The sequence below is a fragment of the Hemitrygon akajei genome, chromosome 17 (genome assembly GCF_048418815.1).
Source record: "Hemitrygon akajei chromosome 17, sHemAka1.3, whole genome shotgun sequence".
In the NCBI taxonomy this organism is placed as follows: Eukaryota; Metazoa; Chordata; class Chondrichthyes; order Myliobatiformes; family Dasyatidae; genus Hemitrygon; species Hemitrygon akajei.
In genome coordinates, this window is record NC_133140.1 from 3,509,807 (window position 1) to 3,536,267 (window position 26,461).

The following is a 26,461-nucleotide window of genomic DNA, read 5'->3' on the forward strand; positions in this document are numbered from 1 at the left end:
TATAACGGAATTGATAGCTTTGTGGCAAGGTTTGCAGATGATACAAAGGTAGGTAGAGGGGTTGGTAGTCCTGCGGCAGGACTTAGACAAATTGGAAGAATGGGCAAAGAAGTGGCAGATGGAATACAGTGTTGGGAAATGTATGATAATGCATTTTGGTAAAAGGAGCAACAGTGTGGCCTGTTACTGTATCTAAATGGGGAGAAGGTTCAAACATCAGAGATGCAGAGGGACTTAGGAGTCCTTGTGCAAGACTCCCAGAAAGTTAATTTACAGTTGAGTCTGTGGTAAAGAAGGCAAATGCAACTATGGCATTTATTTCAAGAGGAATAGAATATAAAAACTAGTCGGGCACAATTAAAGTATTGTCAACAGTTTGGGGTCCCATATCTCAGGAAAGACGTGCTGTCATTGGAGAGAGTTCAGAGGAGGTTCACCAGGATGATTCTGGGAATGAAGGGGTTAACATATAAGGAATGTTTGGTCCTCTACTCACTGCAACTTAGAAGAATGCGTGGGGATCTCACTGAAACTTACTGAATGTTGAAAGGACTAGATAGGGTGGATGTGAAGAGGACATTTCCTTTGGTGGGATTATCCAGAAGTAGAGGGCACAGCCTCAAAATTGAGTGGTGACCTTTTCAAACAGAGTTAAGGAGATATTGTTTTAGCCAGAGAGTAGTAAATTTGTGGAATGCTGTGCCACAGACTGGGATAGAGGCCAAGTCCGTGAGTATATTTAAGGTGGAAGTTGATCATTTCCTGATCGGTGAGGGCATCAAATGATATGGCGAGAAGGCAGGTGTATGGGGACGAGTGAGATCCAGGATTAGCCATGATGGAATGGTGGAACAGACTTGATGGGCTGAATGGCCTTATTCTACTCCTATGTATTATGCTGTGGATGCTGGTCACGAACAGCTGTCAGAGGTGTGTGGCAGCCATTCCCTTCTTCCATCAGCTGTTTTATCCTCTCTTTCCCAAAAAGAAGTACAGCAGGTTTGACCATCAGCTTCTCAGTCTCTCTCCGGCTGCCTGCCATCTTCATTTTCTATCAGAGGGTCACTATTTCACAGCATTGTTGACCACAAACCCATTGTTCACACAACGGCCAAAATATCAGACCCTTGGTCTGTATGACAGCAATGCCACCTGGCCGACATATTCACATTCACAAAGATATACAACATATCAAGGGGAAAAGTAATGCTGTGGCCGATTGCCTCTCACAGTCAGCCGCTAAGGTCAAACACATCGGGAATGACTATGCCAGCACTGCAGCCGGCCAAGTTACTGACCCGGAGACACAGGCTTACTGAACAGCAGTAACTGGCCTGCAGTTGGCTGACACTACACTTGGGGAAGCTGGGGTTTCTCTTGTGTGCAAAGTCTCAACTGGTCGCCTCGCCTCATTGTGTTCGCAAAATGAAGGTGGACTGTTTTCAACATCTGGGCTGGAAGCCCTCACAGAAACAGGCTGCACTGAAGTTTGTTTCACACGACCTCAGAAAGAAAATGCATGATTGGCTGCCCCTGTGTGGAGCGCCAGTGGGCAAAAATTAACCATCACGTTCAGGTACCATTGTCACTTTTTGAAGTCACTGAGTGACGGTTTGACAATGCCAATGTGGACCTTGTTGGTCCTTTGGCCCACACCCGTGGTCTCATGCACCTTCTTATCACGGTGGGCCATACTACCAGCTAGCCATAGGTCAAGGTCCAGTAGAATACCGTCAAAGTATTGCTATCTGGGATCGTGTTAGATGTGTAATTGTGATAGCATGGGCATAATAGGCCGAAGGGCCTGGTTTTGTGCTGCATGAACCCATGACATCTATGGAACAGCTATGATGATAAGGTAGGAGTAGCAGAGGGAGTGTACAGGATTTCCAAAATGTATCTGATAAGGTGGCACCAGAATGACAGATTTAATTGACTTTTGTTACTGGCCCCAGGGAGGTTTGGGGAGCTGATCCCATCGCAGAGAGAAGAGGTTACAGAGAATAAGGCGGAATGGGACAATGCGAATGACTGAGAGGTAGAAATGATGGGACGTCCTCCTTCCTCGTCGATAAGAAATACGACCTAGTAGAACATCCGTGGCACCATGGCACAGTGGTTAGGGCAGAGGGCGGAGAGTGGAGCACTAACAAGTACAGAGAGCCGGAATCAATGGGCAAATTTGCCATTCAACATCATTAATGAATGGGGGGGGAGGGTGTGGGGCAGTAATCAGTGCTGGGGCTCCAGCACTTCCTAGTCTGTGAATGACGGGTGAGGGAACTCAGTGATTTCTCAGTGATCGGAAACTGGATGGGCAAATAGAACATAGAATAGTACAGTCCTTTGGCCCACAATGTTGTACCGACCCCCAAACCCTGCCTCCCATATAACCCCCCACCTTAAATTCCTCCACATAACTGTCTAATAGTGTCTTACACTTCACTAGTGTATCTGCCTCCACCACTGACTCAGGCAGTGCATTCCACGCACCAACCACTCTCTGAGTGAAAAACCTTCCTCTAATATCCCCCTTGAACTTCCCTCCCCTTACCTTAAAGCCATGTCCTCTTGTACTGAGCAGTGGTGCCCTGGGGAAGAGGCGCTGGCTGTCCACTCTGTCTATTTCTCTTAATATCTTGTACACCTCTATCCTGTCTCCTCTCATCCTCCTTCTCTCCAAAGAGTGAAGCCCTAGTTCCCTTAATCCCTGATCATAATCCATACTCTCTAAACCAGGCAGCATCCTGGTAAATCTCCTCTGTACCCTTTCCAATGTTTCCACATCCTTCCTATAGTGAGTTGACCAAAACTGGACACAATACTCCAAGTGTGGCCTAACTAGAGTTTTATAGAGCTGCATCATTACATCGCATCTCTTAAACTGTATCCCTCAATTTATGAAAGCTAACACCCTATCTACCTGTGAGGCAACTTTCAGGGATCTGAGGACATGTACCCCCAGATCCCTCCACTCCTCCACACTATCAACTATCCTGCCATTTACTTTGTACTCTACCTTGGAGCTTGTCCTTCCATAGTGAACCACCTCACACTTCTCTGGGTTGAACTCCATCTGCCACTTCTCAGCCCACTTCTGCATCCTAATAATGTCTCTCTGCAATCTTCAACAATCCTCTACACTATCTACAACACCACCAACCTTTGTGTCATCTGCAAACTTGCCAACGCACCCTTCTACCCCCACATCCAGGTTGTTAATAAAAATCACGAAAAGTAGAGGTCCCAGAACAGATCCTTGTGGGACACCACTAGTCATAACCCTCTAATCTGAATGTACTCTCTCCACCACGACCCTCTGCCTTCTGCAGGCAAGCCAATTCTGAATCCACCTGGTCAAACTTCCCTGGATTCCATGCCTTCTGACTTTCTGAATAAACCTACCATGCGGAGCTTTGTCAAATGCCTTACTAAAATCCATGTAGATCGCATCCACTGCACTACCCTCATCTATATGCCTGGTCACCTCCTCAAAGAACTCTATCAGGCTTGTTAGGCATGATCTGCCCTTCACAAAGCCATGCTGATTGTCCCTGATCAGACCATCTAAATGCCCATGGATCCTATCTCTAAGAATCTTTTCCAACAGCTTTCCCACCACAGACGTAAGGCTCACTGGTCTATAATTACCTGGACTATCCCTACTACCTTTTTTGAACAAGGGGACAACATTCGCCTCCCTCCAATCCTCCGGTACCATTCCCGTGGACAACGAGGACATAAAGATCCTAGCCAGAGTCTCAGCAATCTCTTCCCTTGCCTCCTGGAGCAGCCTGGGGAATATTCGGTCAGGACCTAGGGACTCATCTGTCCTAATGTATTTTAACAACTCCAACACCTCCTCTCCCTTAATATCAACATGCTCCAGAACATCAACCTCACTCATATTGTCCTCACCGTCATCAAGTTCCCTCTCAGTGGTGAATACCGAAGAGAAGTATTCATTGAGGACTTCGCTCACTTCCATAGCCTCCAGGCACATCTTCCCACTTTTATCTCTAATCGGTCCTACCTTCACTCCTGTCATCCTTTTGTTCTTCACGTAATTGAAGAATGCCTTGGGGTTTTCCTTTACCCTACTCGCCAAGGCCTTCTCATGCCCCCTTCTTGCTCTTCTCAGCCCCTTCTTAAGCTCCTTTCTTGCTACCCTATATTCCTCAATAGACCCATCTGATGCTTGCTTCCTAAACCTCATGTATGCTGCCTTCTTCCACCTGACTAGATTTTTGTCACCCATGGTTCCTTCACCCTACCATTCTTTATCTTCCTCACTGGGACAAATTTATGCCTAACATCCTGCAAGAGATCCTTAAACATCAACCACATGTCCATAGTACATTTCCCTGCAAAAACATCATCCCAATTCACACCCGCAAGTTCTAGCCTTATAGCCTCATAATTTGCCCTTCCCCAATTAAAAATTTTCCTGTCCTCTCTGATTCTATCTTTTTCCATGATAATGCTAAAGGTCAGGGAGCGTTGATCACTGTCCCCCAGATGCTCACCCACTGACAGATCTGTGACCTGACCCGGTTCGTTACCTAATACTAGATCTAGTATGGCATTCCCCCTAGTCAGCCAATCAACATACTGTGACAGGAATCCGTCCTGGACACACTTACCAAACTCTGCCCCATCTAAACCCTTGGAACTAATCAAGTGCCAATCAATATTAAGGAAGTTAAAGTCACCCATGATAACAACCCTGTTATTTTTGCACCTTTCCAAAATCTGCCTCCCAATCTGCTCCTTGGTATCTCTGCTGCTACCAGGGGGCCTATAGAATACCCCCAGTAGAGTAACTGCTCCCTTCCTGTTCCTGACTTCCACCCATACTGACTCAAAAGAGGATCCTGCTACATTACCCACCCCTTCTGCAGCTGTAATAGTATCCCTGACCAGTAATGCCACCCCTCCTCCCCTCCCCCCATCCCTTTTAAAACACTGAAATCCAGGAATATTGAGAATCCATGCCTGCCCTGGTGCCAGCCAAGTCTCCGTAATGGCCACTACATCATAATTCCATGTATGTATCCAAGCTCTCAGTTCATCAAGTTTCTTCCTGATGCTTCTTGCATTGAAGTTCACACACTGTAGCCCTTCTACCTTACTACCTTTATACCCTTTATTCAGCTGCTCTTTCCTCAAAGCCTCTCTATATGTTAGATCTGGCTTTACTCCATGCACTTTTTTCACTGCTCTATCGCTCCGGGTCCCATCCCCCTTGCAAATTAGTTTAAAGCCTCCTGAACCATGCTAGCAAACCTACCAGCAAGGATATTGTTTCCCCTCGCCCAAAAGTTTGATTCTTTCCTAACGTTCCTCAGCCTGAGGTGTATCTCCGAATTCCAGTCCCATTGCAAGGAATGACATGGAGACATCTGTCAACGATCACACACACGTCCCCTCCCCTGCACCGATACTCTGAGCTCAGTCTGAGCCCATGCAAATGAGGTGACGCTGATCAAAGCTCACACACAGCACAGCCCACATCACTTTCAATCTTTATTAATACTTAACAAATGTACAAACAAAATAAGATCAATTTAACAACTCCATACAACACGCGATAGAGATCCAGTTAACATCGTAGGTTTATAATACTATAACGCACCGGGTCCTAATCTGACCTCTGAATGAAACATGCCGACACGGCTTTAACTCCTCCCTCGGAGTGTCAGACACCCTGAGCCAATAGGCTGGTCCTGGACTAATTTCCAGTTGGCATAATTTACTCATCATTATTTAATTATTTATGGTTTTATATTGCTGTATTTCTACACTATTCTTGGTTGGTGAGACTGTAACGAAAACCCAATTTCCCTCAGGATCAATAAAGTATGCCTGGCTCTCTGTCTGTAAACTGTGAATATGATTCAAACTCAGCTCTCTTTCTTCACTGGGCACCAGCGTCAACTTCCCGAGTCGATGCTGAAGTTTCACCTCCATTCGGGAGCCGGGAAGAATTGAACCCACGTTCAAAACGTGCTTTTGACACCTTGTTGAAGTCTGGAGATTTCACTTAGTCTCTGCCACCCTGGTGTTTCTTGTCCAGGTACTCCACTGACTCTTTAACCCATTCCTCCTCGGCTCTAGCGCAAATCTTCATATTCTTCTTGTTGGTGAATCTGAAGCAGAACAAACAGTGGCGATTACGGGAGAGTCATCAACCATTGTTCTCAAACATTTTGCAGTTGCACGTTGAAACACTTACATGACAGCAGGTGTCGGGCACAAGAGCGCTTCCGTGTAGCTCTTAAGCCTCCTGCGAGGAATGGGCGTGGTCCTAAACCTCTCACAGCATTCTAGCGTTATGATTGAAGCTGAGGGAGAAGGAAAAACAAATAGTTAGATACCGCTAGATAACTCAACCCACCTTAACCCACGTGAACGCACTGCCTCGCGCATGAAGGCCTTTCCAACCCAAGACATTTAACGGTGTAACCCCGTCCTTCATATAAACTACTGTACGCCATTCCTCTACCGATCTTATGACCCTTCCAGTCCCTTTGACTGACTGCCATTCCCGACCCTCTCTCCAAGAGAATCATTCCACTGTGAGCTGTTCAATATCACCACCAACCGATGGGAAGCGGGAGAGCTGCTCCCCGCAGCTGATCACGGTGCATTGTCGGGATTGGGTATGGAATATTGGGAATAAGGAAAATCTCTTACCCGGGGCGGGTGCAGCTTGCTTGAAACAGCAGATCCACAGAGCTGCCAAAATTGCGACCACGCAGAGCGCTGCCTTCATCTTGTCCTATACCAGGATGGAATTGATGACCGTGTGATTCACCACCTCCCATATTCTGCTTTATAAAGGGTGTTGGCAGCACTCATGGTCATCAATTTAGGTCTTGCCTGGAAAGTCCCCCAGACCAGCACTGGCCACTGCTCCGATGTTCCATAAAAAGGGAAGTACAGGAATTCTCCGAATGGCCTTTCGGTAGTTAAGCTGCAAAGGGCGCTCTTTAACTTTCTGGGGCGGACTTTCTTAGTACTAGCGCGTCTGACTTCTGTCAGGCAATCGCACATCCGATTCAGAGGGGAAGAGAAAGTTGAAATACAAGAGCTAGTTTCAAATGCGTGCGTTCTCTCCGTGTACTGGGATATGGATGAAAGTGCAAGATCAACCGTTTAGAGACAGCACATGGGATGATAATACTGTTGCAATCAAAGAAAGTTGATTGAGTTGCAATCAAGTTGGTTGAGTGAAGTACAGGGCTGGCGATTCAATGTCCCTGAGTATAGAAACTCCAGGCGTGACAGAGCGGACATGGCACTCCTGATGGGGCAGAGAATTACTGCGCTGCTCAGGGTCGATGTCCTGGAGGGATGGGCTGATGAAACTGTCGGGCTCATTCGGTCACTCAACAGGAAACAGATCCTTCAGTCCAGCTCGTCCTTTCCATAGTGACCAGCAACCTGGTCCCATTCGTCACGATTGGACTGTATTTTTCATAATGCTTCCGAACCATGTGCTTATCCGAAGTATTTAACAGTCGTTCAGACATCAATGAAACCTTTGGCAGCTGATGGCGGAGTTACAACTCAGATCCTTTTTAAGGATACTCTCTCACCTTAAATCTATGCCCTGTCCATTTCAGTTGTCTTACTCGGAAGAATATCTTTTTGCGTTCTGCACGTGATTTATGTGCTCTTTATCATTTTATACTTCTGTATAAGATCACGCCTCGATCTCCTAAATTCTTAAGAATAAAGTCCTTGCCTACCCAACCTTTCCTTGTTTTTTTAAAAATTTTATTTAATTGCATTTTTAAATGATTACAAGTGTGGGAAAAAAAAGTATATATCCCTTCCCCCCTCCCCTTAACCCCTCCCCCCTAACTTCCCTGTATAAAAAGAAAAATTAAGAAAGAAAAAAAAGAAAGAAAGAGTGCCTGGTTGTTGGAAGGTCTCCACATGCTCCATGGGGTTCTTAATAACTTTAGTATATATATTTATTTCTTTCCCCAAGTAACCAATTATTTCATCTTCAGAGCACCTATATATTTAATCCTGTCTTTTGTAAATAAGGGCCCCAAATTTTCAAAAATGTTTCATATTTATCTCTTAAATTATAAGTAATTTTTTTCCAATGGAATACAGCCATAGATTTCTTTTTTCCAACAATCTATACTTAAATATGTATCTGATTTCCAAGTAATTGCAATAGCCTTTTTGGCTACAGCCAGTGCAATTTTTATGAATTCTTTCTGATATTTATTTAGTTTGAGTTTCGGTTTTGTCCCTTCAATATCACCTAGTAAAAGTAATATTGGATTATGAGGAAGTTGTATTCCCGTAATTTGTTCCAATAAAAGTCTTAAATTTGTCCAAAAAGGTTGAATTTTAGAACAAGACCATGTAGAATGTAAAAATGTACCAGTTTCTTGGTTACATCAGAAACACTGATCAGATAAACCTGGATTTAATTTATTTATTTTTTGTGGTGTTATATATAATTGATGTAAAAAGTTATATTGCACTAATCTTAACCGAACATTTATTGTATTTGTCATACTATCAAGACATAGTCTTGACCAATTTGTTTCTTCAATTTTAATATTCAAATCACTTTCCCATTTTTGTCTTGACTTATGGACTCCTTGTTTAATTGCCTGTTTTTGAATCAAATTATACATACAAGATATAATTTTTTTAATATTTCCTTTTTGAATTAAAATTGCTATTTCTTTAGATTTCGGCAATAACATTGTTTGACCTAGTTTTTCTCTTATGTAAGCCCTTAATTGAAAGTAACAAAATAAAGTGTTATTTGATACTTTATATTTATTCTTTAATTGATCGAATGACATTAATATACCTCCTTCAAAACAATCTCCTATGTATTTAATCCCTTTTTGAAACCAATTATATAAAAGTTGATTGTCCATTGTAAAAGGAATAAGTCTATTTTGAATTAAAGATCTCTTTGCTAATAAAGATTTTTTTGTCTCATCATCAACACTTATCTTATTCCATAAATCAATCAAATGTTTTAATATAGGAGATTCTTTCTTTTCCCGTATCCATTTAGATTCCCATTTATATATAAAATCTTCTGGTACGTTTTCTCCTATTTTGTCTAGTTCTATTCTAATCCATGCCGGTTTATCTTTCTCAAAAAAAGATGCAATAAATCTAAGTTGATTTGCTTTATAATAATTCTTGAAATTTGGAAGTTGTAACCCTCCTAGATCAAATTTCCATGTCAATTTTTCCAACGATATTCTTGACATCTTACCTTTCCAGAGAAACTTCCTCACATATTTGTTTATCTCTTGAAAAAACTTCTGGGGTAATTGCATTGGTAATGATTGAAATAAATATTGTAGTCTAGGGAATATATTCATTTTTATAGTATTTACTCTACCTACTAATGTTATTGGTAATGCCATCCATTTATCAAGATCTTCCTGAATTTTTTTCAAAAGTGGTGAATAGTTTAATTTGTATAAGTTTTTTATGTCATTGTCAACTCTTATACCTAAATATTTTATACCATTTGCCGGCCATCTAAATTGAGTTATTAATCGACATTGACTATAGTCTCCATTAGTAAGAGGTAAAATTTCACTTTTATCCCAATTTACTTTATAACCTGATATTTTTCCATATTCTTCTAATCTATAAGATAATTTACCTAATGAATGTTATGGATCTGTTAAATAAAGTAGAACATCATCAGCAAATAAATTAATCTTGTATTCTTCCTGATTAACTCTGAAACCCTTAATATCTGGGTCCATTCTAATTAATTCAGCTAATGGCTCTATTGCCAACACAAACAAAGCAGGTGATAATGGACAACCTTGCCTAGTTGATCTTGTTAACTGAAATGATGTCGAAATTTGACCATTTGTCACTACTTTAGCTTTGGGATTAGTATTTAAGGTTTTAATCCATTTTATAAATGATGTTCCTAATCCATATTTTTCCAATACCTTAAATAAAAAATCCCATTCCAATCTATCAAATGCTTTTTCTGCATCTAAAGCAACTGCCACAGTCGTTTCCTCCCTCTTTTGCGCTAAATGGATTATACTAATTAACCGGGTTACATTATCTGCCGATTGTCTATTTTAGACAAATCCTGTTTGATCCATATGCACTAATTTTGGTAAGCATTTAGATAATCTATTAGATAAGATTTTTGCTATTATTTTATAATCAGTATTTAATAAAGAAATAGGTCTATATGATGCTGGTTTTAAAAGGACTCTATCTTTTTTTGGCAATACTATTAAAATAGCTGTTGAAAAAGATTCTGGAAGTCTATGCGTTCTTTCCGCTTGATGTATTAACTCCATAAAGGGAGAAATTAATAAATCTTTAAACTTTTTATAAAATTCAGGCAGAAAACCATCTTCTCCTGGGGATTTATTACTTTGAAGTGATCCTAGAGCTTCTTCAACCTCCTTCACTGTAAAAGGCATACCTAATCCCTTCTGTTCTTCCATATCTAATTTTGGAAGAGTTATTTGTGCTAAAAATCTTTCTATCTTAACATCATCATTTTTTGATTCTGATTTATACAACTCAGAATAAAAGTTCTTAAAAGCCTCATTAATTTCTAGAGGCTTATAAGTAACTTTATTCACTTTTGTTCGGATTGCATTTATTGTTTTAGAAACCTGATCTGTTTTTAACTGCCATGCAAGGACCTTATGTGATCTTTCACCTAGTTCATAATATCTCTGTTTAGTTCTCATAATTGCTTTTTCTGTTCGATATGTCTGGAGTGTATTATATTTTAACTTCTTATTGATAAGTTGTCTTCGTTTTTCTTCTGTCATATTTCTTTGAGATTCTTTTTCTAATTTTATAATCTCTTTTTCCAATTGATCTATTTCTATCATATATTCCTTCTTAATTTTAGAAGTATAACTTATTATCTGACCTCTCAAATATGCCTTCATTGCTTCCCACAATATAAATTTATCATCAACTGAATGTAAATTTGTATCTAAAAAGAACTGAATCTGTTTTTTCATAAAATCACAAAAATCCTGACGTTTTAGTAAAATTGAGTTAAATCTCCATCTATAAATTGATTCCTCTTTATCTATCATTATCATTGTCATTATTAAAGAAGAGTGATCAGACAATATTCTTGCTTTATATTCCACATTTTTCACTCTATCTTGAATATTCGTTGATAATAAGAAAAAATCTATCCTTGAGTATGTTTTATGTCTATTTGAATAAAATGAATAATCTCTTTCTTTTGGATTGATTCTTCTCCATATATCAATCAAATTTAGGTCTTTCATCAATGATAGAGTTAGTTTTACTACTTTTGATTTTGTAATAGCCTTTATTGATCTATCTAAAACTGGATCTAGACAAAAATTAAAATCTCCACCTATTAATATTTTATCATGTGCGTTAGCCAAATTCAAAAAGACCTCCTGTATAAATTTTACATCATTTTCGTTTGGTGCATAAATATTCATAAAAGTCCATAGTTCTGAAAAAATTTGACAATGTATAATTAAATATCTTCCTGCCGAGTCAATTAATACATTTTGTATTTTAATTGGTAAATTTTTATTAACCAAAATTGCAACTCCTCTCGCCTTTGAGTTAAATGAAGCTGCAATAACATTTCCAACCCAGTCTCTTTTTAATTTCTGATGTTCTATGTCTGTTAAATGAGTTTCTTGTAGGAAAGCTATGTCTATTTTCATTTTTTTAATATATGTTAAAATTCTTTTTCTTTTTACTGGTCCATTAAGCCCATTAACATTAAAACTTAAAAAATTCAATAAATTAGTCATTATTTTTAATTATGTTACTCCAATCTATAATAATACCTAATCTTTCAACTTTCATGGTATCCTGGGAAATCTTTTTAGAAGTCTCCATGTTGCTATTTGTGTCCCCACCAATCATCCAGGCAAAAAAGTAAAAGAAAAATAGAGTATAAGGAAAAAAACAAAATACCCCCCTACTAATGTTGTGAAAGAAAAAAAACACAACATTACCCCCCTCTGTTGTACGGGTCATGGCAATCGCCATGATTACACACATGAATCCCATAGTAACCGATTCAAAGCTCCCCATCCCCCCCGCAACATAAAAAGTATATATATAAGAAAAGAAAAAAAACATATTATTCTCAATTAACATTTCTAAAATTTTACTTTTCTCCCTTGTATCATCCTTAAATGTCCATCAGTTCCATTCGCTGTCTCTGTCTTCGTCTTTAACCATTGCATTTATAAATCTCTACGTTTAATTAGCGAATAGATGGAAGTTTTTGTGCGAACACCTCCGCGTCTCGATAATCGGGAAAAAAAATTTTTCCCTCTTCCAAAAAAATTATCAATGTTGCTGGGTGGCGCATTAAAAATTTATAACCTTTTTCCCATAAGACTTTTTTTGCTGAATTAAATTCTTTCTTTCTCTTCAAAAGGTTATAACTTATATCAGGATAAAAAAGAACTGGTTTCTCTGCTATCATCAATGGACCCTTTCTTCTTTTGGCACCTTGGGCAGCCGCCCTCAAAATCTTTTCTTTATCCTGGTATCTTAAACATCTTATCAAAATTGATCGCGGATTTTGATCGTCTTGAGATCTTGGCCTTAAAGCTCTGTGCACCCTTTCAATCTCAATTGAAATTTCTTCCCCCATTTCCAATTTTTCAGGGATCAATTTTTGAAAAAAATTTATTGGGTCTTCTCCTTCGGTACCTTCTTTAAGTCCAACAATTTTAATATTGTTACGTCTACTAAAATTTTCAAGTACATGAAGTCACCATAACTAGAGAGAAGGTTCTTGGGAAACAGAAATGTCTGAAGATAGATAAGTCACTTGGAACAGATACTGTACTCTCCAGGGTTCTGACAGAGGTGGATGTAGAGATCATGGAGACATTAATAATGATCTGACAAGAATCACTAGATTCTGGAATTGTTACAGAAGACTGGAAAATATCATTCTACTCTTCAAGAACAAAGAGAGGCAGAAGGGAAACTATAAACCACAGTGGTTGGGAAGATGTTAGATTTGATTATTAAGAATGAGGTCTCAGGGTACTTGAAGCCACATGTGTCATCAGCATAGGTTCCTCAAGGGAAAATCCTGCCTGACAAATCTGTTGGAATTCTTTGAAGAAATAACAAGAAGGATATATCCTAGCCCGGGGTAATGGAGGCCAAACCTCCCCCACCCCCCACCCCATACCTTCTTCACCACACTGTTTGTCTGTGTTGCCACCTTCAGAGATCCTTGGTCATAGCCTGTTCAGTTGGCAAATGCTATGTTAGGGCCTGGTTCTGTGCTGCATGAACCCATGACACCTATGGAACAGCTATGATGATAAGGTAGGAGTAGCAGAGGGAGTGTACAGGATTTCCAAAAAGTATCTGATAAGGTGGCACGAGAATGACAGATTTAATTGACTTTTGTTACTGGCCCCAGGGAGGTTTGGGGAGCTGATCCCATCGCAGAGAGAATAGGTTATAGAGAATAAGGCGGAAAGGGACTATGCGAATGACTGAGAGGGAGAAATGATGGGACGTCCTCCTTCCTGGTCGATAAGAAATACGACCTAGTAGAACATCCGTGGCACCATGGCACAGTGGTTAGGGCAGAGGGCGGAGAGTGGAGCACTAACAAGTACAGAGAGCCGGAATCAATGGGCCGATTTGCCATTCAACATCATTAATGAATGGTGGGGGGGGGGGGAGGGGAGGGGGGCAGTAATCAGTGCTGGGGCTCCAGCACTTCCTAGTCTGTGAATGACGGGTGAGGGAACTCAGTGATCGGAAACTGGATGGGCAAACTCGCCCAAAAGTTTGATTCTTTCCTAACGTTCCTCAGCCTGAGGTGTATCTCCGAATTCCAGTCCCATTGCAAGGAATGACATGGAGAGATCTGTCAACGATCACACACACGTCCCCTCCCCTGCACCGATACTCTGAGCTCAGTCTGAGCCCATGCAAATGAGGTGACGCTAATCAAAGCTCACACACAGCACAGCCCACATCACTTTCAATCTTTATTAATACTTAAAAGTACAAACAAAATAAGATCAATTTAACAACTCCATACAACACGCGATAGAGATCCAGTTAACATCGTAGGTTTATAATACTATAACGCACCGGGTCCTAATCTGACCTCTGAATGAAACATGCCGACACGGCTTTAACTCCTCCCTCGGAGTGTCAGACACCCTGAGCCAATAGGCTGGTCCTGGACTAATTTCCAGTTGGCATAATTTACTCATCATTATTTAATTATTTATGGTTTTATATTGCTGTATTTCTACACTATTCTTGGTTGGTGAGACTGTAACGAAAACCCAATTTCCCTCAGGATCAATAAAGTATGCCTGGCTCTCTGTCTGTAAACTGTGAATATGATTCAAACTCAGCTCTCCTTCTTCACTGGGCACCAGCGTCAACTTCCCGAGTCGATGCTGAAGTTTCACCTCCATTCGGGAGCCGGGAAGAATTGAACCCACGTTCAAAACGAGCTCTTGACACCTTGTTGAAGTCTGGAGATTTCACTTAGTCTCTGCCACCCTGGTGTTTCCTGTCCAGGTACTCCACTGACTCTTTAACCCATTCCTCCTCGGCTCTAGCGCAAATCTTCATATTCTTCTTGTTGGTGAATCTGGAGCAGAACAAACAGTGGCGATTACGGGAGAGTCATCAACCATTGTTCTCAAACATTTTGCAGTTGCACGTTGAAACACTTACATGACAGCAGGTGTCGGGCACAAGAGCGCTTCCGTGTAGCTCTTAAGCCTCCTGAGAGGAATGGGCGTGGTCCTAAACCTCTCACAGCATTCTAGCGTTATGATTGAAGCTGAGGGAGAAGGAAAAACAAATAGTTAGATACCGCTAGATAACTCAACCCACCTTAACCCACGTGAACGCACTGCCTCGCGCATGAAGGCCTTTCCAACCCAAGACATTTAACGGTGTAACCCCGTCCTTCATATAAACTACTGTACGCCATTCCTCTACCGATCTTATGACCCTTCCAGTCCCTTTGACTGACTGCCATTCCCGACCCTCTCTCCAAGAGAATCATTCCACTGTGAGCTGTTCAATATCACCACCAACCGATGGGAAGCGGGAGAGCTGCTCCCCGCAGCTGATCACGGTGCATTGTCGGGATTGGGTATGGAATATTGGGAATAAGGAAAATCTCTTACCCGGGGCGGGTGCAGCTTGCTTGAAACAGCAGATCCACAGAGCTGCCAAAATTGCGACCACGCAGAGCGCTGCCTTCATCTTGTCCTATACCAGGATGGAATTGATGACCGTGTGATTCACCAGCTCCCATATTCTGCTTTATAAAGGGTGTTGGCAGCACTCATGGTCATCAATTTAGGTCTTGCCTGGAAAGTCCCCCAGACCAGCACTGGCCACTGCTCCGATGTTCCATAAAAAGGGAAGTACAGGAATTCTCCGAATGGCCTTTCGGTAGTTAAGCTGCAAAGGGCGCTCTTTAACTTTCTGGGGCGGACTTTCTTAGTACTAGCGCGTCTGACTTCTGTCAGGCAATCGCACATCCGATTCAGAGGGGAAGAGAAAGTTGAAATACAAGAGCTAGTTTCAAATGCATGCGTTCTCTCCGTGTACTGGGATATGGATGAAAGTGCAAGATCAACCGTTTAGAGACAGCACATGGGATGATAATACTGTTGCAATCAAAGAAAGTTGATTGAGTTGCAATCAAGTTGGTTGAGTGAAGTACAGGGCTGGCGATTCAATGTCCCTGAGTATAGAAACTCCAGACGTGACAGAGCGGACATGGCACTCCTGATGGGGCAGAGAATTACTGCGCTGCTCAGGGTCGATGTCCTGGAGGGATGGGCTGATGAAACTGTCGGGCTCATTCGGTCACTCAACAGGAAACAGATTCTTCAGTCCAGCTCGTCCTTTCCATAGTGACCAGCAACTTGGTCCCATTCGTCACGATTGGGCTGTATTTTTCATAATGCTTCCGAACCATGTGCTTATCGGAAGTATTTAACAGTCATTCAGACATCAATGAAACCTTTGGCAGCTGATGGCGGAGTTACAACTCAGATCCTTTTTAAGGATACTCTCTCACCTTAAATCTATGCCCTGTCCATTTCAGTTGTCTTACTCGGAGGAATATCTTTTTCCGTTCTGCACGTGATTTATGTGCTCTTTATCATTTTATACTTCTCTATAAGATCACGCCTCGATCTCCTAAATTCTTAAGAATAAAGTCCTTGCCTACCCAACCTTTCCTTGTAATGCAGATGCTCGAATTCTGTTAGCATCTTCCCAGATCTTCCCTGCAATCTGTCCTGTTTAATGGTATCTTTCCTATAACAGGGCTACCAAAACCGGACACAATACTCAAAGCGTGGCCTTATCAATGACTTGTCCAAATGTGCCATACAGTAACTTGTCAGCTCAAATAGTCTAAAAGCATTCATCACCACCCTGTGACAGTGCACAGTTACAACTTGGGAATAAAAGAGTGGTTTTCAGTGTACTAGAATAGAGGTTTCAGGCATGACAGGTGGAGGTGCAGCTGAGAAGGGAATGTTTCCCTGCTGATCAAGGGAAGTGTTACAGTTGTGAAAAGGGTGAATATCCTGGAAGGACCAGAGAAGAAGAATACAGGGCTAGAATGTAAGATAAGGGAGGGGTGTTTGCATGTATGGAGTTATGAGTTTGGTTATGGAAGATACCACTATCTAGCTATACAGTAATTTTGTTGATTTAAAAATATTGTAAGTTCCTCACATTTTGTGGCAGATGCTCTACTAGGGCATTGTTGGTCAGAGCATAGTTGAAGAGTTGGGTTGTAGTTGAGAACAATATTCTCCAATCACTGCAGTTCTTTGTAATAATCCTGGAAATGGGCTCTGCTTGCAGAACATACAGTAGTGTGAAAGGAGGCAAGTTTTTCCTTGAAAATATTCTGGTGGCTTCTCGCCCAGTTTCTTACATTTTCTCTCAGCTAGTCTGCATTCTCGTGACAGAATTGTTTAACTGTGGCTATATCATCCCCTCAGAACTAATAAGTAAACTCTAAGAACTGGGCTTCAATGCTGCCTTGTACAATTATGTCCTGGATTGTAGACCCCAGTCAGTTTGGATTGGCTCCTCCACAATCTCCACCAGCACAGGAGCACTGCAGGGATGTGTAGTTAGCCCCCTGCTCTACTTGCTTTACACCTATGATTGTATGGCTAAGTACAGCTCCGACACCATATACAAGTTTGCTGATGACAACTCTGAATTGGGCTGTATCAAAGGTGGTGATGAATCAGCTTTCAGGAAGAAGATTGAAAATTAGGCTGAATGGTATAATAACAACCTCTCACTCAATGTCAATAAGACCAAGGGACCGATTGTAGTCCAGGAGCGCGAAAGCAGAGGTCCATGAGCCAGTACTCATCAGAGGACCAGAGGTGGACAGGGTCAGTAACTTTCATTTTCTGGGTGTCGCTATCTCAGAACGCCTGTCCTGGACAAATCATTTAAGTATAATAGCAAAGAAAACATGACAGCACCCCTAGTTCCTCAGGGGACTGCAGCAGTTTGGTATGTCATCAAAAACCTTGGCAAACTTCAAAAGACGTGTGGTGGATAGTGAGCTGGTTGGGTGCATTATGGCCTGGTAGTGGCCTTTGGGTGGAAAATCCTACAACAGGTAGTAGATTTGGCCCTGCGCATCATGGGTAAAACGCTCCCAAACACTGAACACATCGACATAAAACATTGCTGTAGGAAAGCAGCTTCGGTCATCAAAGATCCGTCACCACCAAGGCCATGCTCTTTTCTGGCTGCTGCCATCAGGTACAAGGAACAAGTGACTCAGGACTCACATCACCAGCTTTAAGAAGAGTTACTACCACTCAACCATGAGGCTCTTAAACTCAAGGGATAACTGTACTCATTTAAGAACTCTAGTATCTTATTTCATGCTTGCTTTTATGGCTATTTATTTATATCTGCTTTTGCACAGTTTGTCTACAGTTTCTGAAAGAAACATAGAAAACCTACAGCACAATACAGGCCCTTCAGCCCTCAAAGCTGTGCTGAACATATCCCTACCTGAGAAATTCCCTAGGGTTGCCTAGCCTACTGATGTTTACAGTTTCTACATCTTGTTTACTGTCACTGTTCTATAGATTTGTTAGTATGCCCACAGAGAAAGAACCTCGCGGTTGTTTGTGCTGACATGTTTGTACAGAACTCTGATAATAAATTTTACTTTGAACTTTTACTAAGAAATTTCTTTTTAATCCTGGGTGGGATTACTGTGTTTAATTTATTTATAAAATTATTTTTGTCAATTATTGTCTGAGACTCCTACACTGTAAAAGTACCAGATGTAATGGAGTTTGTCATGTGACGGGGTCTTGAATTGACCCTAAGAACTGTGCTCTTAACAAGAAAGAGAGAGAGGGAGGTGTACAACGCAGAGTCCTTGTTATTAAGAGAGAGAGAGAGAGAGAGAGAGAGAGAGAGAGAGAGAGAGAGAGAGAGAGAGAGAGAGAGAGAGAGAGAGAGAGAGAGAGAGAGAGAGAGAGAGAGAGAGAGAGGTGAAGAATGCTCAGGAGATTGATGTTATGGCTTCTTGGCAGTTTGTTTACATTTCTACAAGGACACTTCCTGCTTGTAAGTTCTTACAGAGAGAGGAGGGCGGAGCAGTTTGATGGACAGCTGGTGTTCTGCATGCTGAGATAAATGCCAGGTCAGCTGCTGGACACACAGACACACGGTTTTGGACACTGGATGAGCTTTGTTGTGCCCACAGGAAGGTGGGTTTTTGGAGGAACGATCAGGAGAACCGATCAGTGGCTCTCACAGTGCAGAAAAGGTGTGACCGGTGGGGAGTTATTTGTGTGTCCAACCCTGGCCTGGGTTGATAATTCCACCACAGAAGAACGGTCACCTTTGTTATGGTCACAGTCCGTGACTTTAAAAGGATTTCAGAGGACAACGGGAAGATCGACGGCACCAGCTCACCTGAAGACCTACACACCTCTCTCTCTCTCCAGCTCTACTCGACTAAATACCACAAACTGAACTGAACTTTCTTCATCATCATAAGACTGTGTCTATTTACCCCTAGGCTTGAAGAAGCTTGGTTTTCCTATTTCCACACCTATGTATATATATAATCATTGCTAACCTGTTTGATATATCTGCATTTATATTACTGTATGGCATAGTTGCTAATAAACACTGTTAGTTAATAGCAATACCAGACTCCAAAGTGTTTTCCATTTCTGCTGTTTCTTTAACCCATCACGGGGTTAAGTGACAGTCAAATGTGTTCAGGAATCTTTCCTTAATCAGTACATAGAAGTGCCGACAAGAGAATGTGCGATACTTGATCTGCTATTAGGGAATGAGACAGAAGTTTGTGCAGGAGACCACTTTGCATCTAGTGATCATAATGCCATTAGTTTCACAGTAAATACAGAAAAGGATAGGTCTGGTCCGTGGGTTGACATTCTATATTGGAGAAAGGCCAATTTTGATGGGTAGGCAATAGACCTCACCAGTTCCCCAACACCACCACACTCCTCAGGTTGGCAGAACTGGTACTCACACTTAATAACTTCTCTTTTGGCTCTTCCCACTTTCTTCAGACCAAGGGTCATAGAGTAGCTATGGGCACTCGCATGGGCCCTAGCTATGCCTGCCTTTTCGTGGGTTATGTGGAACAGTCTATGCTCCAAATCTATAGTGGTACTGCTCCCCAACTTTTCCTTCGCTACATTGACGACTGCATTGGTGCTGCTTCCTGCACCCATGCTGAGCTCGTCAATTTCATCGACTTGGCCTCTAACTCTCACCCAGCCCTCAAATTCACTTGGTCCATCTCGGACACTTCTCTGCCCTTTCTTGATCTCTCGGTCTCCATCTCTGGAGGTAGACTGTCCACTGACATCTTCTATAAACCCACTGACTCCCATAATTACCCTGATTATACCTCTTCCCACCCTGCCAAATGCAAAAATTCTATTCCCTATTCCCAGTTCCTCCGTCTCCGCCTCATCTGCTCCAAGGATGAGGCTTTCCGTTCCAGGACATCCCAAATGTCCTCTTTCTTTAAGAATCGTGGTTTCCCTTCTGCCGTCATCAATGATGCCCTCACCCGCATCTCCCCCATTTCCCGCACTTCGGCCCTCAGCCCATCCTCCCGTCACCACAACAGGGACCGCATTCCCCTTGTCCTCACCTATCACCCCACCAGCCTCCAGATCCTGCATATTATCCTCTGCAACTTCCGCCACCTTCAACAGGACCCCACCTCTAAGGACAACTTTCCCTCCCTACTCCTCTCTGCTTTTCGCAGGGATCGTTCCTTCCGCGACTGCCTGGTCCACACATCCCTCCCCATAGATCTCCCACCTGGCACTTATCCCTGCAAGCATAAGTGCTACACCTGTCCCTACACCTCCTCTCTTACCACCATTCAGGGCCCCAAACAGTCCTTCCAGGTGTGGCAATACTTCACTTGTGAGTCTGTTGGGGTAATCGATTGCATCCGGTGCTCCCGGTGCGGCCTCCTCTACATCGGCGAGACCCGGCGCAGATTGGGGGACCGCTTCGTCGAATACCTCTGCTCCGTCCGCCACAACAGACAGGATCTCCCAGTAGCCACTCATTTCAACGCTCCTTCACATTCCCATTCGGATATGTCCATACCGGGCCTCCTCTACTGCCATGATGAGCCCAAACTTCAGTTAGAGGAACAACATCTCACATACCATCTGGGTAGTCTCCAGCCCCTTGGTATGAACATCGAATTCTCCAACTTCTGGTAATTCCCTCCCTCTCCCTTCCCCCATCCCACCTTCACTCTGTCTCCTCTGCTAGCTGCCTATCACCTTTCATGACTCAGCCTTCTCCTACTACACATAGTGCTTTCCCCTTAGATTCCTTCTTCACCTCTCCTGCCTATCCCCTCCCCCACCCCTTGATCTTTCCTCTGATTGGATTTCCACCCTTCCCCCACTTTCTTTATAGGGCCCCTGCCCCCTCTTTCTTCAGTCCTGATGAAGGGTTTCAACCCGAAATGTTGACTGCTTCTTTCAACGGATGCTGCCCGACCTGCTGAGTTCATCCAGCTTTTTTGTACGTCTCAATTTTGAAGGTATCAGAAAGGAGCTGGATTAGGACAGGCTGTTTTCTGACAAAGATGGACTTGGTAAGCCTGAGGCCTTCAAAGGTGAAAATTTGACAGCACAAAGCTTGTACATGCCTGTCAGAATAAAAAGGTAAAGAAAACAGGTTTAGGGAAAAAAGGAGGCGAATAGCAGGTATTGGCAACTCAGAACAAATGATGTACTCATGGAGTATAAGAATTTAAGACATGCAAGAAAACACTTAACAAAGAAACCAGGAGGCATGAGGTTGCTCTAGCAGACCAGGTAAAGGAGAATCCTAAGCCATTCTACAGATTTGATAAGAGCATAGGGATAGCAAGGGGCAAAATTGGTCCCCGGGACGTATCAGGGCATTGAAGCAGTGACCAAATCACAGTCCAAGTACTGTGTTCACTATGGTATTTACTGAGTAGTAAATCCAGAGGAGCAGCAAAGTCAGCGTCAAAGTTCAAACAGAGATCAAAAGTTCCAGAGAAATCCAAAAACAAGAATCGGGAAAAACTCTTACCCGGGGCGGATACAGCTTGCTTGAAACAGCACAGAGCTTTCAAAATTGCGACCATGCAGAGAGCTGCTTTCATCTTGTCCTATACCAGGATGGAATTGATGACCGTGTGATTCACCAGCTCCCATATTCTGCTTTATGAAATTAGGGCTTGTCTGGAAAGTCCCCCAAAACCAGCACTGGCCACTGCTTCGGTGTTCCATAAAAAGGGAAGTACAGGAATTCTCCGAATGGCTGTTCTTGAGTTAACTTCCTGGGCCCACTTTCTATGTAATGGCACCTCTGTCTTCCTTCAGAAATTCCACACCGTCTGTTTTCAAAGATGAAGAAAAATTGAATAATAAGAATACAATTCCAATTATACAAGTTGTCTCCGTGCACTGGGATATGAATAAAAGTGCAAGATCAGCCACTTAGAGATGCTGGATCAGCACCTGGGATGATGATTTTGATGCAATCAATGAAAGTTGCTTGAGTGATGTACTGGGTTGGCGGCTCAATGTTCCAGGTGTGACATAAGATCATAAGACACAGGAGCAGAATTAGGCTATTCAGCCCATCAAGTCTGTTCCACTATTCCATCATGGCTGACCCTGGATCCCACTCAACCCCATACTTGCCATATCCTCTTATGCCCTAACCTAACATAAAAACATCAACTTCCACCTTAAATATATGCACAGACTTGGCTTCTACTGCAGTCTGTGGCAGAGCATTCCACAGATTTACTACTCTCTGGCTTAAAAAAAAATCACTCCTTACCTGTGATCTAAAAGATACCACTCAATTTTGAGGCTGTGACTTCTAGTTCTGGATGTCCCCACCACAGGAAACATCCTCTTCACATCCAGCTGATATCCACATCATGGGTTTGGCACTCCTGAACGGGAAGAAAATCACTATGGTACTCAGGGAGGATAGCCTGGAGGGATTGGTTAATGAGACTGTCGGGCTCATTCGGTCATGAAGCAGGAAACAAGCCCTTCAGTCCATCTTGACCTTGCTTACCATAGTGACCACCAACCTAGTCCTATTTACATAAGAAATATGAGCAGGAGTAGGCCATCTGGCCCATCGAACCTGCTCCGCCATTCAATAGGATCATGGCTGATCTGGTCATGGACTCATCTCCACCTACCTGCCTTTTCCCCATAACCCTCAATTCCCCTACTTTGCAAAAATCTATCCAACCTTGTCTCAAATTTATTTACTGAGTAGTCTCTGCTGGTTCACTGGGCAGAGAATTCCACAGATTCACCACTCTTTGTGAAAAACTGTTGCTCCACATCTAAATCCTAAACCCTCTCTCCGAATCTTGAGTCTATGTCCCCTAGTTCTAGTCTCACCTACCAGTGGAAACAACTTTCCTGCCTCTATCTTATCTATCCATTTCATCATGTTTCTATAAGATCTCCTCTCATTCTTCTGAATTCCAGTGAGTACAGTCCCTGGCGACTCAATCTCTCCTCATAGCCTAAGCAGCACATCTCTGGAATCAACCTGATGAATCTCCTCTGCACCACCTCCAAAGCCAGTATATCCTTCCTCAAGTAAGGAGACTAGAAATGGACACAGTACTCCAGGTGCAGCCCCACCAGTACCCTATACAATGCCAGCATAGCCTCACTGCTCTGAAATTCAATCCCTCTAGCAATGAAGGCCAATACTCAATTTGCATTCTTGATAGCCTGTTTCACCTGCAAACCGATCTTTTGTGACTCATGAACAAACACTCCCAAATCCTTCTGTATAGCAGCATGCTGCAAGCTTTTATCATTTAAGTAATAACCTGATGTCATGGTCCGGTCCATTGATTGCCCATTTCCCATTAATTTCCTTTTCCCCATGTTTACCTGGCTCCTTGATAAAGGCACTTGATTTTCATCCTACCCAGCAGGATAAAAACTCCGGCTTACAGCTACTCGGGGCCGGTCCGTCTCCGGGGCTGTGAGGCTTTGTTCATTTTGTGTTGCCAAGTATAAGGGAATGTCTTCATGAGCTTCTCCATGTCAAGATATGTATCACACACAAAATGCTGGTGGAACGCAGCAGGCCAGGCAGCGTCTATAGGAAGAAGTACAGGCGACGTTTCGGGCCGAGACCCTTCATCAGGACTAACTGAAAGAAAAGATAGTAAGAAATTTGAAAGTGGGAGTGGGAGGGGGAAATCCAAAATGATAGGAGAAGAGAGGAGGGGGAGGGATGAAACTAAGAGCTGGAAAGTTGATTGGCAAAAGGGATACAGAGCTGGAGAAGGGAAAGGATCATGGGACAGGAGGCCTACAGAGAAAGGAAGGGGGAGGGGAGCACCAGAGGGAGATGGAGAGCAGGCAAGGAAAGATTGTGAGGGGGCAGAGAGAGAGAAAAGAGAGAGAGGAAAAAAGGGGAATAAATAAATAAATAAGGAATGGCGTAAGATGGGGAGGAGGGGGATTAATGGAAGTTAGATAAATCAATGTTCATGCCATCAGGTTGGAGGCTACCCAGACGGAATATAAGGTGTTGTTCCTCCAACCTGAGTATGGCTTCATCTTGACAGTAGAGGAGGCCATGGATAGACATATCAGAATGGGAATGGGACGTGGAATTAAAATGTGTGGCCACTGGGAGATTTTGTTTTCTCTGGCGGACAGAGCGTAGGTGTTCAGCAAAACGGTCTCCCAGTCTGTGTGGGGTCTCACCAATATATAAAAGGCCACACCGGGAGCACCGGATGCGGTATATCACACCAGCCGACTCACAGGTGAGGTGTCGCCTCACCTGGAAGGACTGTCTGTCTATCTGGGGCCCTGAATGGTGGTGAGGGAGGAAGTGTAAGGGCAGGTGTAGCACTTGTTCCGCTTACAAGGATAAGTGCCAGGAGGGAGATCAGTGGGAAGGGATGGGGGGGGACGAGTGCACAAGGGAGTCACGTAGGAAGCAGAAAGAGGGTGAGAGGGAAAGATGTGCTTGGTAGTGGGATCCCGTTGGAGGTGGCGGAAGTTACGGAGAATTATACGTTGGACCTGGAGGCTGGTGGGGTGGTAGGTGAGGACAAGTGGAACACTATCCCGAGTGGGGTGGCAGGTGGATGGAGTGAGAGCAGATGTGCATGAAATTGGAGAGATGCGTTTGAGAGCAGAGTTGATGGTGGAGGAAGGGAAGCCCCTTCCTTTAAAAAAGGAAGACATCTCCTTCATCCTGAAATGAAAAGCCTCATCCTGAGAGCAGATGCGGCTTTGATGGAGGAATTGCGAGAATGGGATGGCATTTTTGCAAGAGACAGGGTGGGAAGTGGAATAGTCCAGGTAGCAGTGAGAGCCTTAGGCTTATAGTAGATATCAGTAGATAAGCCATCTCCAGAGATGGAGACAAAAAGATCAAGAAAGGGAGGGAGGTGTCAGAAAAGGACCAGGTAAATTTGTCTGCCAGAGAAAGCATGATCTCCCAGTAGCCACACATTTTAATTCCACGTCCCATTCCCATTCTGATATGTCTATCCATGGCCTCCTCTACTGTCAAGATGAAGCCATACTCAGGTTGGAGGAACAACACCTTATATTCCGTCTGGGTAGCCTCCAACCTGATGGCATGAACATTGATTTATCTAACTTCCATTAATTCCCCTCCTCCCCATCTTACCCCATTCCTTATTTATTTATTTATTTATTCCCCTTTTTTTCCTCTCTCTCTGCCCCTCTCACAATCTTTCCTTGCCTGCTCTCCATCTCCCTCTGGTGCTCCCCTCCCCCTTTCTTTCTCCGTAGGCCTCCTGTCCCATGATCCTTTCCCTTCTCCAGCTCTGTATCCCTTTTGCCAATCAACTTTCCAGCTCTTAGTTTCATCCCTCCCCCTCCTCTCTTCTCCTATCATTTTGGATTTCCCCCTCCCCCTCCCACTTTCAAATCTCTTACTATCTTTTCTTTCAGTTAGTCCTGACGAAGGGTCTCGGCCCGAAGCGTCAGCTGTACTTCTTCCTATAGATGCTGTCTGGCCTGCTGCATTCCACCACCATTTTGTGTGTGTTGCTTGAATTTCCAGCACCTGCAGATTTCCTTGTATTTGCATCAAGATACGTATTGTCTGTTGTTGTTGTTTGTTAGTCATCTCGTTTCCAGCTGAGTGGATCCGGCCATTTGCCGCTACTCAGAGTTGGATATTTTGTCTCTTTGTGTCCCAGTCTGAGTCCCGGCTCTGTGTTCCAGTCAGGTCCGAGTCCCGGCTCCGAGTCCCAGTCAAGTCCGAGTCCGTCTCCGTGTCGAGTCTCCGTGCCTGTGTCCTGCACTTGGGTCCACTTCCTGCTACTCATTGCAACAGAACGGACTAGCCAAACATGGACCCAGCGGACGCAGACACTCTCACAAACTCTCACTACAGAGTCCCCTGCTGGAATCCCGTCCGGATAGCAACTTGGAGGTTTTAAGAAAGTGACTCAGAGCTCCTGGGTATTACATGATAAAACTGTGTCTGTCAGCCCTTGTGACCTCCTGCCAAACACCCCCCCCCCCACCCAACCCGCCCGGGTCGCTGATAATCCGGGCAAACCTGTTGGATCACCTGGAGGCTCCCAGTGAGAGGGAGGGTTACTGTCACAGTCCGGTCCGTTGATTACTCCTTTCCCGTTAATTTCCTTTTCCCCATGTTTTACCTGGCTCCTTGATTAAGGCACCTGATTTTCATTCTAAATGGCAGGATATAATCTCTAGCTTTCAGCTACTCGAGGCCGGTGCGTCTCCGGGGCTGTGAGGCTTTGTTCGTTCCAAGCCGCCAAGAACAAGGGACCAGCATCCAAGCCACCTAGAATAACAACTGTCTTCCA

The 26,461-nt window shown here is 43.3% G+C and overlaps 2 protein-coding genes across 2 annotated transcripts; both read right to left on the minus strand.

Moving 5' to 3' along the window:
• Positions 1-5,513: 5,513 nt before the first annotated feature.
• LOC140740930 (monocyte chemotactic protein 1B-like) lies at positions 5,514-7,029 on the minus strand. The gene is made up of 3 exons (XM_073070569.1): positions 6,697-7,029; positions 6,236-6,344; positions 5,514-6,149 (listed from the first exon to the last, which is right to left on the minus strand). The coding sequence occupies exons 1-3, from the start codon at positions 6,773-6,775 to the stop codon at positions 6,044-6,046; spliced, it is 294 nt and encodes a 97-aa protein (XP_072926670.1). The 5' UTR covers positions 6,776-7,029; the 3' UTR covers positions 5,514-6,043.
• A 7,038-nt stretch (positions 7,030-14,067) lies between these two features.
• Positions 14,068-15,514, minus strand: LOC140740931 (eotaxin-like). The gene is made up of 3 exons (XM_073070570.1): positions 15,198-15,514; positions 14,737-14,845; positions 14,068-14,650 (listed from the first exon to the last, which is right to left on the minus strand). Exons 1-3 carry the CDS (start codon positions 15,274-15,276, stop codon positions 14,545-14,547), a joined length of 294 nt encoding a protein of 97 aa, XP_072926671.1. The 5' UTR covers positions 15,277-15,514; the 3' UTR covers positions 14,068-14,544.
• Between the last annotated feature and the right edge of the window lie 10,947 nt (positions 15,515-26,461).

Bases quoted from the DNA above. Each gene is read 5' to 3' on its own strand.
- LOC140740930 (XM_073070569.1), bottom strand. From the start codon at position 6,775: ATGAAGGCAGCGCTCTGCGTGGTCGCAATTTTGGCAGCTCTGTGGATC. The intron at 6,345-6,696 runs GTAAGAGATTTT...CTTCTCCCTCAG, and splicing joins GCAAGCTGCACCCGCCCCGG to CTTCAATCATAACGCTAGAA. The intron at 6,150-6,235 runs GTAAGTGTTTCA...GTTCTGCTTCAG, and splicing joins TGCCCGACACCTGCTGTCAT to ATTCACCAACAAGAAGAATA.
- LOC140740931 (XM_073070570.1), bottom strand. From the start codon at position 15,276: ATGAAGGCAGCGCTCTGCGTGGTCGCAATTTTGGCAGCTCTGTGGATC. The intron at 14,846-15,197 runs GTAAGAGATTTT...CTTCTCCCTCAG, and splicing joins GCAAGCTGCACCCGCCCCGG to CTTCAATCATAACGCTAGAA. The intron at 14,651-14,736 runs GTAAGTGTTTCA...GTTCTGCTCCAG, and splicing joins TGCCCGACACCTGCTGTCAT to ATTCACCAACAAGAAGAATA.